This window comes from Leuresthes tenuis, unplaced genomic scaffold, assembly GCF_036924035.1.
Source record: "Leuresthes tenuis unplaced genomic scaffold, fLeuTen1.0.hap1 SCAF_3, whole genome shotgun sequence".
In the NCBI taxonomy this organism is placed as follows: Eukaryota; Metazoa; Chordata; class Actinopteri; order Atheriniformes; family Atherinopsidae; genus Leuresthes; species Leuresthes tenuis.
This window is the reverse complement of record NW_027325357.1, coordinates 9,262,690-9,276,320: the sequence shown is the minus strand read 5'-3', so window position 1 is coordinate 9,276,320 and position 13,631 is coordinate 9,262,690. Positions and strand designations below refer to the sequence as shown.

Below are 13,631 nucleotides of genomic sequence, written 5' to 3'. Positions count from 1 at the left end.
TTGCATGCTTTGTGCCAGTGTTTCGATTCATTCACCGGCATGTAACAAAGGATAATTACCCTTGGTCAGATAAGGAGCATAACCCAACTGTAGCTACAATCAAGTTAATCTCATCATGTAAACCCACTGACTGTAACGCTTAAACAAACTTAAATGCATAAGAGAACTGATATTTAAAGCTGATATTTAAAGGAGAAGCACATTAATGGATATTTTCCTTGTTTTCATTCATTATGCTAAACTTCACAGTAAGCGAGGACATGAGAAGTGTCTCAGTCTGTTGATCTAACTGCATCAACCCTGTCTTCTTTCTCCTCAGGTGGTGACAAACCGCGACACCCAGGAGACCCTGCTCTGTATAGCATTTGTTTTTGAGGTTTCCAATAGTGAACACGGAGCTCAATATCATGTCTACAGACTTGTTAAAGACTAACAGCTCGTCAGGGAAGTTCTGGAAAAGCCAGACAAAAGCGTGTCACAATCTCTCTTTGACCACCTCCAGGAAAAAAAACTACAATGAAAAACATTCAAGCAACACTAGACCGAACTAACATGGACACATTTTATGCTTTAAAGAAAGTACGCACGGAAAAGAAGTGTTGATGTGCCAATGTTCAAAGAAATTTGAAGAACTGCGGACAACCAGCTGTTTTCCATGTGTTTAAACATGATTAAGATGAAGTGGGTGACTTTTGCCGATGTAATTGATGGAGCTTGAGAAGTTTTCTTGAGGGAATGGGAATGTGTTTAGGGCTGAAAAGACTTAGTAACCATGGGAAAATGCTCTGAGCTATGAGAGAAGTGTATGTTGGACTGAGTGGAGAGAATAGGACCACAGAAACGGGGGAAAACAGAGAGAAGTGATATGTTTGTTAGGAAAGCAAGTGCCTTCTCACCAAAGGTTATATCATTGCCTGCCACTTTGGATTGCCTTTTTACTACCTCTTCTTTTTAAATGAACAGAAAACTAGTCATACAGGTGTGTTTTGTTACAAGAAAATTGGAATTAAAACAACTCAGATCAACATCTTTGGAGGCAGTTTTTGTCTTCAGACACACAGAAGAATGGGATAACTAATTTTCATGTAGCCTGTTTTACAAATAAAAAAGAAAAAAAACATTGTCCCAAGTTTTACAGTCCAAGTGTACAGGGGGAAGATTAATTGTGTTGCTGTGTTATTAAGGTTCTGCTTTTTTATATTTACTCCACAATTAAAAATCAGGTCTTACAAGCATCTATCTGTAACTGACTTTTGACACTTGGGATGTCTTGTACCGTAGCTATCCTGACATGAAGCCAGGGCTTTGCCTTCCTTACGAGACCCACTGTTATTTCTTTCTGTTTGAAGACGTGTGCTTGGATGCACTTATAAAGATCAAGATGGGGGTTTGCAACAACAACAGTGCTTATTTTCTGCCTTGAGGTATGTAGCTTAATTGAAAAAAATGAATTGTTTCTGTACTGTGAGTCAGTGGATACTAAAGGAATATGTGTTACATAGGAGTATTTTGGGGGGTGGGGGGGTTGGGGGCTTCTTGCTCATATTTGTGATCAAGTAACTCAGCACAGAGACCATGGTTTAAGGGGAGAAGTTAATCACTGTTTCTTTTGTTTAAAAAAAGAGATTGTATGCTGTGAAGTTGGTTGATTTGCTTCACTTGTCTTCTCCGTGTAATGTGTGGAGAAGCTGCATTCATTGATAAAAGTTTGGTTTTTATATTTGAGACAATTTTTTACACAAAATATAATTTCGGAATCGGTCTAAATAATTGTCTTGAATGAAAGCCATTGTCTCTGTGGAGTATGACCATTGATTGTTATTTATGGGGTTGGAAAAGAAATAGCGGGAGGGCAGGTTGGGGCTCTGGAGATGAGTTGATAATTTTCCATTGTGATGGAGATGTTAAAAGTATTGCAGTACCTGTATTAGGGTCCTGCTGGACAAGTGTCTACTCTGTGTGGTTCACTGGACAAATTTGCAATGAAAGTGCAAATTTAAGATATTTCGGTGGCATAATTGCACCTGGCTTTGAATGTCATATTTCACAAGCTAGACACAATAACACTCCTCCTCTTGCAGGTCTCCAAGTTTATCTTTTATACAAACATTTTCTGCCATTATCAAGATTAATGTTTTGTTTTGATTTTGTTGTCTTTTGACTTTCAGTGGTTGCCATATGCTTCACTGAAAATAATGTGTGATTGTACTGGTATTGATAATTAATATTGAGATATCTAATGTATCATATTCTGAATGGTGTGGGCAGTTCTTCTTTTTTTTTTTGGTTTAAGGTGGTTTACTATTGTCTTTGTTACCATTGTGCATTGCAATTTTATACTTAAAAGTAGAGGTTGGACTATGTAATCAAAAAAATGTATCTAACAATACAAGACGCATGGTGCCTTTGGGGCCATTTCCCCCAAAAAATTCATTAAACATGTTTGTTCATTTGTTTTGTCTACAGGTGTTCTTTTCATATTATCATCACAAAGACACAAGCTATGAAATACTTTTATCGTTTTGGTGTTGCAATAGGGTATATTCACTCACGTGCACATCTTACATTGTTTTATCGATGGAGTGTTTTGATGAAGAAAAACATTTGAAACATTAAATCGGAAGAATTCAATTATTAGAAAATGTACTGATAGGTACAGCAAAGTATGATTATGGATATGTGAACCCTTCCTCTCCCAAGAGGACATTTTCAGCTAAAATTACACAACAAGGACTTAATCAGCTGTTACCAAAATATAAAAACCATAGCATTTAGATGCGGTCACAGAAATAAGTTTGAGAATGAAGTCAGTTTATTTTTACTTAAATACATAGTATTTTCCTCTATTTGGCCAATTGTAGTTTAGTTGCATTTAAAATGAACACTTTGCATTTAAAGTATCTCTGCTAAAAGTTAAAGCAGTACCTTCCACTGTCGCAAGCCCTGGAAAGCAGTATCTGTTTGGCATCCCTCATCATGAAAGAAACATTTCCTCTCTAAATCTACAGTTTCATTTGAATAACTAAACGGCTCACTGGTCAATTTAGTAAATACAGTGGTGATTGATGGTTGTGAACTCTTCTGACATTTCTGTAAACATGACATAAGAGTTAAACACAAAAATATTACTGGTTCATTAGTGAGGGAAATGATCAACATATTGGTCACAGCCAAAAGTGTGTGGACTAATTCATAGAATATCTGATGATGATAGTTTTAAGTCAGGTGTTTCCAATCAGTGATGTTGAGGCATGTCAGGTGTGAGTGGGTATCTTGTATTATGGAAAACAGAGTTCTATCAGCATCTGATCTTTACAGGACATTTGTGGAAGTGTATTATTGCACAAAGGACATTTTTTGAGGGCCTCAGATAAAATTGATGTCTATTAAGCTGGAAAAGGTTAAAACAAAACAGATCTCTAAATTCAGAGTCTGGGCTCAATTAGATCTTCATTTAGATCTAAATGGTTGCTAAAGATGATGTTGACGAGCAAAAATTGCCAGAGACTCAAAAAAACTTAACTAACTGATAAAGAAGGCTTGCTCTGTGCCGGGGACTGCTCTTGAGGCCCTGGACCTAAAACGAAGAATGTTGTACAAGTTAATTAACATAAAGAATAATACTGCCCACCATCTCCGTGACATTGGGTTGAAACAATAAAGTGTGATCAGTGTGAGGCTTCTTCAACTACTTTGTAACACAGAGAGCTACAGCAGGTCATGCCAGAAGAAATAATAATATGTAATGAAAGCCTATTATAATTGTTACAAATAAATTAATAAATACTGCAAAAGTAGAATTTCACTTTGGGATAAATAAAGTGTTTTGTCGTTTTGTTTAATTTCCTATATCTGGGCCACAGCATCTTGCCATCAGTGATGGAACAATCAACTCTTAATCAAACCAGGAAATCATAAAGAAAAGTGTCAACTCGTCTGTCTGTAAAGTGGATCTAAAGAGATTCAGAGAGACAACAAAGTGAAGCATACATATGATTGAGTGAAAATTAACCTTTTTAGTCTTGCAGTTAAAGGGTTTTAAAATTGTATGTACATTTTTCTTATACAACTTTAAACTATTTTGAGTAAACTTAAGAAATGTAATGCTTTTGCCTTGTTTTACTTCAGCCCTAAGCAGTCATTTGATCACATCTTATCTGTAGAGGCTGCATTGTACCCGGAAGCCATTTGCGTAAAGAACTTCACCTCCCAGAATGAATTGCGAGTGGGCCTGTTCAAGCAGGAAATGACGCCAGAAAAATAAAACTTTGTGTTAAAAACCGTTTATTCGACTTTAAACGGATTTTTTTTGTTAGCAGTAAAATTTACTGTAACTAACCTTTGTGTATATATGTTTTCTAAATGTGCGAAAGCTCTCCATAAACTGAAATGCAAGCCAGAGTTCATGTTTTATTTCGTGGGGTAAAACAAAACCGGAGGCCATTATAATTATTTTTATACCAGGTGACTTCACGTCGGCGTGAAGGGAATATAGCAATGGAAACATTTAAATTCCCGTTATATGAGTGAAGGTTACCTGAGATGCTGACTAAACTTCTGTGTTTTCTTGACGTTTATTAACCTGGCTCAGAGTGACAGTGAGCTAGCAAGCTAACAGGAAGCGTCTTGAGTCTAAAGCCACAACTTAAATGACCACATTGCCGTGACTTCGTCGGCGCATCAACGGTCCACTTCTCTTCAGCCGACTTCCTGAGGCTCGTGCGGTGAGTTAATTTAATGAATTAACTGACTCGAGGTCAAGGGAAACCGGAGCAAGTTTCACAGCTTGAGAGAGTAGCGAAATTATTTAGCAGTTGTTAGCCCTCATCCAGTGTCGCCTGACAGTGATTAACATCTAAATGCATAAATTAACCACTGCTAATTACGAAGTGTTGATACGATCAAATCGAGAATGCATAGGTAATTCAGGAGGCTACTAAATGTAGAACTGAAAGCGGTATCTAAAACGTCATCCTATGATCTACCACTTAACACTAATATTACTCCAAATACCTTCTCACCTGTCCGAATGTACAGGTGCAACAACGAATTCTGTACCCCTTCAGATTCAGAGTCCCGACTGAGACTACCGAGGTGTTTTGGATTTGTTTAGATTATTATTTTATATTATTATGACTATTTCCAGACACGTGGAACAATGTTATTTATACAGCATCTCAATTACTATAATGCTTCAGTAGTACTTATCTCGTAATATAAATCTGTAATTTTTAAAAGTTTTGGTTCATCAGATAATGTCACACTAAAGAAATAGTAGGAAAACCTGTTGACCAGATACTGCCAGGTGTGCTACTAGTGTTATACATGCCTATAGACTAATGTTTCTGCAATAGCTTTCAAAATATATTACTTCCTTTTTAGATATTGAAGGGTCGTGCTTCTTAGCTAACAGCTATTTTGAAAAAAGACGTAATATAGCTAATATTCCTGCCATATTGCGGTCACATAATTTTAAGGGTCACATAATTTGGTATTACACCAGTGTTTTTAAACATGTTTGTACATGTCATATATATATATATATATATGACATGTACAAAATCATGAGACTCTAAAGTTTACCTATGTAAGGAAATTGATTATCACCTAGATGTGATATATCTTTTTACAACTTAGTGACTGAGTTACTGTTCCTTTCACCCCATTTTCTATACAATACACAGACTCATTTTACACCTTCATGTTATTATAATTTATTTACCTGCCATTTAAATTGTGTTTACACATGCTGAGTAAGTTTTATCTGTGCAAAAGCACTGTTGCCTTTGACCCCGTGATTCTTTTCACTACATCGCTGCTTCCCCATTTTCTCTTCATACAGAGCAAAGCTATGTCAGCAGTCTGTTTGGGGGCAATGTTTTGTTGCACACCCCAGGAGAAAATGAAAAAAAATAGAGCAACAGTTGAATGACACATTGAGGCCTGCGTGTGTCAGCTGCATCACATGATTAAAAACGCACACATTTGTCTTTAGCTTTACAGATGGCAGACGGCACAGACTCCTTATGTAAATATATACTGTATAAACTATATATACTGTATAAACGTATCTGAAAGTATAATAAGCATATTTGCACAGCTTATTGATATCTAATGATGCTTTGAAGAGTATTTCTGATGAACTGTTGAAAGCGTGTTTAGAGTTTTATTAGTTAAAACTAATTTTGCTGAGCTTTGTCCCTTGGTTCTGGATTTTCTCAAACTGCCAAATAGTGATCTTTAGATGAACTACTCTCGTTTTAGTACAAAGTTACAGTTTATTATTTTATGTAGTGGATACCTTTTGTTCTCCCGAACATGCCACCCAACTATAACAACAATGGAGCTCAGACATCAACCCGTAACAGTAATTTTTATGTGACGCATCAGGAACTGTCGCAGATCTGAAACTCCATCATCACTTCTACTGATCCACTCATCTGCCAGCATGGCTAACACAGACTGTCTCAGTGTGCGAGTCTTCTCCCTGAACTGCTGGTCAGTGCCTGTGGTTTGTAGAGATTCTCAATGCGTTGCTTTTCATGTCAATACATGTATAGGTTTGCCATACACAAATTCACCGTCTGTGCTTTGCTTCGTTTCTCAGGGGGATCCGCTACCTAAGCAAACACTGTCCTCAGCGCTATCACATGATCGGAGAGATGTTGCGCAAGGAAGAACATGATATTGTTTTACTGCAAGAGGTTGGAGGAAACTGTCTTACAAAGTTTTGAAGCTGCAGAGTCACTTATCAGATTGACCGTGTCAGCCTGCTCTTTTCATAAAAGCAATCTTACTTAATGTCACAGTTTATCATGCGAAGATGTTTAATATTATATTTTTAACTGAAATATTGATTTTTTTTTTTCAGGTGTGGAGTGAGAAGGACTATCTCTGCTTGAAAAAGGAGCTTGCCACTAGTCATCCTTACTCTCATTACTTCAAAAGGTAACATCTCTATTCTCCAGCACGAGGAAATTCTTAACTTGTGAACTGTTAACGTATGAGACGAATGTCATATCTTCAAAGGCCAGTTCTGTCTGGAGGTCAGAAAAGCGTACCTGCAAGGTACTGATTAGGCCGCCAAATGTAACTGAAGCCAAGAAGTTTCATGAAAGGATTATTTTTTTTGCTGCTTAATTCTTTCTTGACCTTCATACCGAGGCTGCAATGAATCAGAGGGCTTTCCCCTCATCACAAATGTCAAATTAAATACGTCTGTTTTCTCATCTCCTGCAGTCTTAAGACGAGAACGACACTAATTTGATGTACAGTATGTCGTCATGTAAACCAACTGGTTTGATATTTAATTTTAGTAACTAATAGTAAAAGAAAAAAATACAACATCTGCTTACGTCTTACTTTTTCTCTCCTTTTCTCTCTCAGTGGCGTCATAGGCAGCGGACTGGCCATTTTCTCTAAACACAGAATCCATGACACGTTTCTGTATCGCTACTCACTGAATGGCTATCCTTACATGGTAAGTCTGCAGGGCTTTAGACATGCAAAACAGTGTTTTGTGCAAGTGTTGAAGAATTATCCCGAACTTCAGGTTCACGCTGGAAGAGAGGCATGTGCAGAAATTCGTTATTTGCAGCCTCCAGGCATCTAGCAGAAGCGGTCACAGTAAAATACACATGTTGATCTCATATCATTAACTATGCACCCTTCACTGAACTTTACACACATCAAAGAGGCAGCTTATCTGTTATGGTGATGGCAATGAGGGATTTTTAGTTAGTTTCAGCAGTTGCATTGTTCTGCTCTCAAGTTGCAGCTGTGCAACTTTGGAATACTATGGTTTGCATAAAATTCTATAAAAGGTCTTTATCGGAGGTATCATTATGTTAAAAAAACAGTTGTGCAGTTAGCTGCTGTGCCGCAGCAGAAAGGCTGTTGGTGTGGTTACAGACACGTGATGCAGCAGTTCAGCAAAGCACAGGCCACAAACATGTGATGTGTGATGCGTCGGGTTTAGCAGCGTTCATGCTTCCAGTTTTAATGAGTTTGAGCAGAATTTACAAGAACAGAAATAGAAAAATATCTATAAATGCATTTCTACTTACACATACACTGAGACAGTGATACAATACCAACAATACAGACCCAACGACCCGACATTCATTCATCAAGTTGATGTAAAAGTACAACGTTTTAGGGGAAAAATCCCACATTGATGCTTTAAAAGTAAAGCATCATGACCAACAATAGTAAAGGTACTGGATTATGCCTGAATCCTCTCAATATGTCAAAGATAATATAGAATATATATTTTATATATATATATAATTTTTATAGGGCATTTTCAAAGTTGTAATATTGTGTGAGTGATATTTTCTGTTAAGAATTAGAGAATGAACAGATATTAACTGTTTAACTTATCAAATTATCATTTAAAGTATAAATAATTGAATTACGCTAACATTTCTGTCTGCTAAATTTAATATTGTAGCAAGAGAGTTAAGAGTTATGCAACCATGTTACACTGCTATTCTTAATTAAGAAAAGACAGTTTTAAGAGATTTTCTCTTGGTTGAAAACAAGTTTAAATAAGTCAGTTGCAGATGTTGTTGAAGTTTTAGTGATAAAAGAACTTAGTTTGATCAAATTTGATCATTTTGCCAAAGCACAGGGAGCTCAACATTGAAAAGGACTGTTTAAAATGCTGAATTAATTCCATGAGCTTGGCTCTGGAAAAGTTCACAGGGAATTTCTTTGTTTTACCCCTGCTTGCTTTTATTAAAATGTCTCTGTGCAGCTCGACACTTTTCGTTCCATCTTTCATTCACCTTCAATGTTTGCTGTCCTATTCAGGCTCACCATGGGGACTGGTTTGGAGGTAAAGCTGTGGGGATGGTCGTCTTGAACCTCGGCAGTCTGACTGCAAACGTCTATGTCACACATGTAAGATCTCATCAGTTCTCTGGACTTTCTGCGTAATCACATTCATATTATTGAATAATTCAATTAGTTTGTGTCAATAACAGCTGCATGCTGAATACTCCAGAGACAAGGACTCCTATCTACCTCACAGAGTGGTTCAGGCCTGGGAGCTGCAGCAGTTCATCCGGTAGGGTGTCTTTGCTTGTATATTCAGCCCCTGTTTGTTGATGCTGTTGAGTGTTTGCATGATTTTGCATAGTGATCCCCACCTGCATTTAGAATTTAAAAAAATGTTTAATGTACCATTACAATGAAAGTGTTTTAAGCAGCAACATAATAGTCACAGTAAAGTTTAATTTAGATAAGTTACAGTATTGGTAAATAATGAGTTTTCTGTGTTTTCTGTTAGTCACACCTCTGCTGGAGCAGACGTGGTCATTCTCGGTGGTGATCTCAACATGCACCCCCAGGACCTCGGCAACAGACTGCTTATGTCTTATACTGGACTGCGAGACTCCTATGTAGAAACTGCTAAGTTTGATGTATGTAGCGACACAAAAGCCACAAAATAGAAGTATTGATAAAAGAAAATAGACTCAATTGACTTATTTTAGACATATTTTGTTTTTAACGAAGTTTTTTTTTTTTATTTTATCAGCGTTATGATGAATTGTGAAACACACTGAAAGTAGTGCAGAAATCTATCAGTTAAGACTATCATCTTAACAGAAAAGTGTGGTGTTACCAGAAATGTGTTGGTTGAATCAAGCTGTGCCATTTAGACTCAGTATCTCTAAACCAGGTTGAGAAGTTGCAAAAATTTTCATTTTACTTGTTGCTTTTCATGTAAGTAAGATTTTAAAAGGTGTGTTCTGTTGCAGGGGTGCGAGGATGGGATGACTTTAATAGCAGAAAACCCTTTTATCAGTAAAAAGGAGCTTGTCCCCTTTGAAAAGGGAATTCGAATCGATTACATCCTGTTCAAGGTGGGTGAAAGCTTCGTGTTGTTACACCAGTTCTTCATAATTTTGATGTGACACGTAAAACTTATTTCATCATTTGTCATTCCAGGGTTCATCCAGTACTGAAATTCATTGTGGTTTCATGTCCACCACCAAAGGCTCCGTTCCAGACCATCCGTTCCCGTACTCTGATCATGAAGCTCTTACTGCTGAATTAACGCTGAAGTCCAACATTCCAGAAGAGGCTGGAAGTAACAGACAGTCAAAGACTTGGGACTCTGCTCCAGGTATTTTTAACCACCATGATAGAGATGGCGATGTCTGCTGATTGATCGTACCGGTGATTATCTCAACTATGAGTTAGATTAATGAGAGGAAGTGACGTGATGTGAGACTTGAGTATCCTCACAGATCTTCTGCCCTTACTGCAGAGTGGTTTTATTCCTCTGTAGCACTTCCCTTTCCATATTCAGACTTGTCGTAAATGGTTAAGTCTGACTTTCTCTTTGTGTTTCTCATTCTTTCTCGGCTGTAGGGAGGGTGGCTGAACTGGTTGACATTTTGACGGAGGCCCGTACAGAAGTCAAAGTGGGCTTGCACTGCGCTGAGAGGATGCGCTACACAGCAGCTCGCACTGGAGTGATGGGGCTGGCTCTGTTGTTCCTGGAGTTGGCCATCGCAGCCGTGCCTTGGTTAGCTCTGGGAGCAGAACAACCCTTCCCACGTACCTCCTTCTACCTGCTGGCCGCTCTCTGCTTCGCCATCCTGCTGATCACCTTTCTGCTTTACATCTTTTATACGATGGAGCTGAAATCTCTCCAGGGGGCTGAAGACCAGATGAGGTTGGCTGTAGGTAGTCTGCAAGAGAAGCTCAGGGGTTTTCCTGTGGCTCAGCCTCACAATGCCCCTCAGAGGCCCCCAGGGGGGCACAAGCCCAGTGCCTTGGATCCAGAGGAATAATTTTTAAGTAGGTTCACTGAAGGAATGCTTTGAAGTCAGCTTTAAGACTTTTGAAGGAGTCTGCTCCTCTGAATGTGTTGTATGTTTTGAGATTTAGATTTATGCTGCAAAATCATCAGCTATAATTGAGAGATATTCTTAAAGTAGTGCAGGACACATACTTTGACATTTTAATACCTTTTTTATAGTCATCTGTAGGGTCTTATCATCCGTATATTTCACTCTATGCACCTGCAGTACACAGCGATGCTTCCTAGCACACAGTAAAAATACTGTAATACTGTATTTACAGACTACTGCTGTCCTTAGAGGTCATAATTGTGACCATTTGTGTCATTAAGCCTCAGGCCCAACTTCCATTCCACTCTCCAGTAGTGTTGCTGGGACCAGTTGTTTTTGTTTTTTATGTCTTGCCTCCCCTTTGGGACCTGGAGAGGCCACCACCCAGTCACTGTGGGTCCACTCTGTGTTTGTGTTTCTGATTTCTTGATGTGCTGTAATGCAACCGGATAGTTGTATCATGGTCTCCTCTGCACAGAAGACTCAGACACTCCGAGGTTTAAAAGGTTTACATATATCAGTCTATCTGTAGCTTAACACTAGAACATAAACATACTTAACATAAACTAGCTAAGACTGTTTGGTGTTACGTTTAAGAGGAAAGGAAAACACCTTCTTGTATGGAAGCGCATGTTCTCATGCTTGTCATTTTCCACCGGCAGTTATAAAAATGTTGGAGACAATCTACACTCCTTTCTTTATCTTTAAACTATGAAACATGGTGGAAAATTCTGCTCTTGAATTTTATCTAACTTGATAACATGAATAATTTTTACTTAATTACTGAGAAAAAATGTAGAAACAATGCATCTATGGTATAGATAACAAATGAATCACTTTATTATATGTATAAGTATGCTAACCGATTGCTTAATGTTTTATGTTGCTGTAAAACCATGTTGTGAAGCAACTGGTGGTTCTCAATTTTTCTAATTTTCATGCAGAATTTCAGGTGACACCTGATGTTCTTTCCAACAGAAAACTGTGATGGGAATGATCATTGAAGCAATAATAAAAGCTTTGCGGGATTCAGGACAGCTGTGGCTTTGTGTGAAAGGTGAGAAGTTTGATATCACATATATTTGCCACTAGAGGGCAGTATTTGCACACCTGACATATGAACTACCAGCGAGCACAAGACTAAACTGTCACCACAGGAGCGTGTGAGCGTACAAATGGCAACCAGAATTTGCCAGATCAGACTTGCTGGCTACGACATGTTCACCGAGAGAGCGCTTATGGATGTGTTTCCCTTTTTCCCACCTGCTAAGACATTAATCAAATATTAATTTCACAGTGGGTAAACGTCACAGATGATCGCATTTGGCGTCACTTGTGTAAATACACACCGGGGGAGCCGCACACCACACGGTTATTTCAGACATGACGATTTAAAAGAACAGATCCTCAGTTAAATAAATAATAAATGTAAATAAACATACTATACATCCAATGCAACTTAGCAAGATGCAAGGTCTGTTCCTCTCTTATTTACTTTCTAAAGTTAATAACCTCACACAACATTGAATCCATAAATAAATGGAGGGCATGAAAAGAGATTTTTTTGTATTTTGTCTTATTTGAACTTTTATTAGTTGCAACTAGGCTCCCTTGTTATATCTTTCCCTCCTCTAACTGAGTTAATGTACCTGCTTGACATTTCTAAAACTATTCTAGCTAATTTTCACTGAGTTGAATATTGCCCATCGATGAATTGAAATACACAGTAAAGTTAAACCGGTTGATATATAAATACTGGTTGATTTTGGCCAATCACAGAAATGTTGGGACGGTGTAGAGAAAAAAAATGCTTCAACAACTTAGAAATGGCATTGTCATTGTTTGAGTAAAGCTTCTTTAACATCACTGTCTGTAGCCATGGACTTTATATAAGAAATGGAAATATAACCTTTCAAATTAAGCAATTGTAGTACTTTTTGTACTGTAGTGTTCCAGTTTCACCATACTTCACGCAGCTCTCTCATAATTTGCTTCATTACATTGTTTCTACATTGATTTTACTGCTGTAGTTATCAATTACCTATTCAACTGCAACAATAAAATAGCATACTAAAACATTATAATAATCTGTTTATACCAGGTCTTAAAAGACACATTGTGTCATAATCTATTGATCAAAAATGAAGTCCATAGTTTGACAGATTATCAACAAGTAGAAAGCAAGCCAGTTCACCCCAAGGTCAGACTGTGCAGTGCTCAAAGAAACGGACCCAAAATCCACAAATTCAGAATTTAACAGACCTCAGTTAGTATGTTAAATGTGTGTGTTCTGTGTTCGCTTATTTGTTTTTTTCTCTCTTTTTGAAGAGGGTTCACTTTCTCTCATGGTTATTTGATAATGTCATACGAAACAGGATAATTTTTTCTGCTGAGTGGAATATTCTTACATGGGAATAGTAGTATTTATCATCATGTGCAGCAGATGGTAGAAATTAAGCTATAAGTGCAGGTACACATAACAGCTTATTTTTTCTTAAATTGGAATTACCTCAACAAAGGTTTGGATGTCAGTTTTACTTTAAAATGCTCTCAAATAATTTTATCTTCATCTTTGTGCGGGACTCACAATTACAATTGCATAAAATGTGAAAAGTCAAGTTCAAGCAGCCTAAACAGGCCTAAACAGCTACTTTACATTAGACTATTACAGTAGTTGTTGCTTCCTGGCACGCAGACTGAGAGAAAAAGTGATAGTTAATGGTAGCTGCCTTAAGTGTAAGTCTATTGTGTCTGGATGGGCGCGGT

The 13,631-nt window shown here is 37.7% G+C and overlaps 2 protein-coding genes across 7 annotated transcripts in view; both read left to right on the top strand.

Moving 5' to 3' along the window:
* The window catches only part of tead3b (TEA domain family member 3 b), a 32,297-nt gene extending 29,843 nt beyond the window's left edge, over positions 1–2,454 (top strand). For all 5 annotated transcript variants that reach the window (XM_072381703.1, XM_072381704.1, XM_072381705.1 and 2 more), the window contains one exon: positions 320–2,454. In XM_072381703.1, the coding sequence (XP_072237804.1) occupies positions 320–433 (114 nt within the window). In that variant the 3' untranslated portion in view covers positions 434–2,454. The remainder of the gene's footprint in view (positions 1–319) is intronic.
* Positions 2,455–4,310: 1,856 nt separating this feature from the next.
* Positions 4,311–11,902, top strand: smpd2b (sphingomyelin phosphodiesterase 2b). Of its 2 annotated transcripts, XM_072381700.1 has the most exons (11): positions 4,311–4,724; positions 6,391–6,498; positions 6,608–6,704; positions 6,872–6,948; positions 7,387–7,480; positions 8,815–8,904; positions 8,988–9,070; positions 9,293–9,425; positions 9,765–9,869; positions 9,955–10,132; positions 10,381–11,902. In XM_072381700.1, the coding sequence occupies exons 2-11, from the start codon at positions 6,449–6,451 to the stop codon at positions 10,803–10,805; spliced, it is 1,332 nt and encodes a 443-aa protein (XP_072237801.1). In that variant the 5' UTR covers positions 4,311–4,724; positions 6,391–6,448; the 3' UTR covers positions 10,806–11,902. The 2 variants fall into 2 exon arrangements, with proteins under 2 accessions (XP_072237801.1, XP_072237802.1); XM_072381701.1 differs by lacking the exon at positions 4,311–4,724 and having other exon boundaries at positions 6,428–6,511.
* Positions 11,903–13,631: the final 1,729 nt, after the last annotated feature.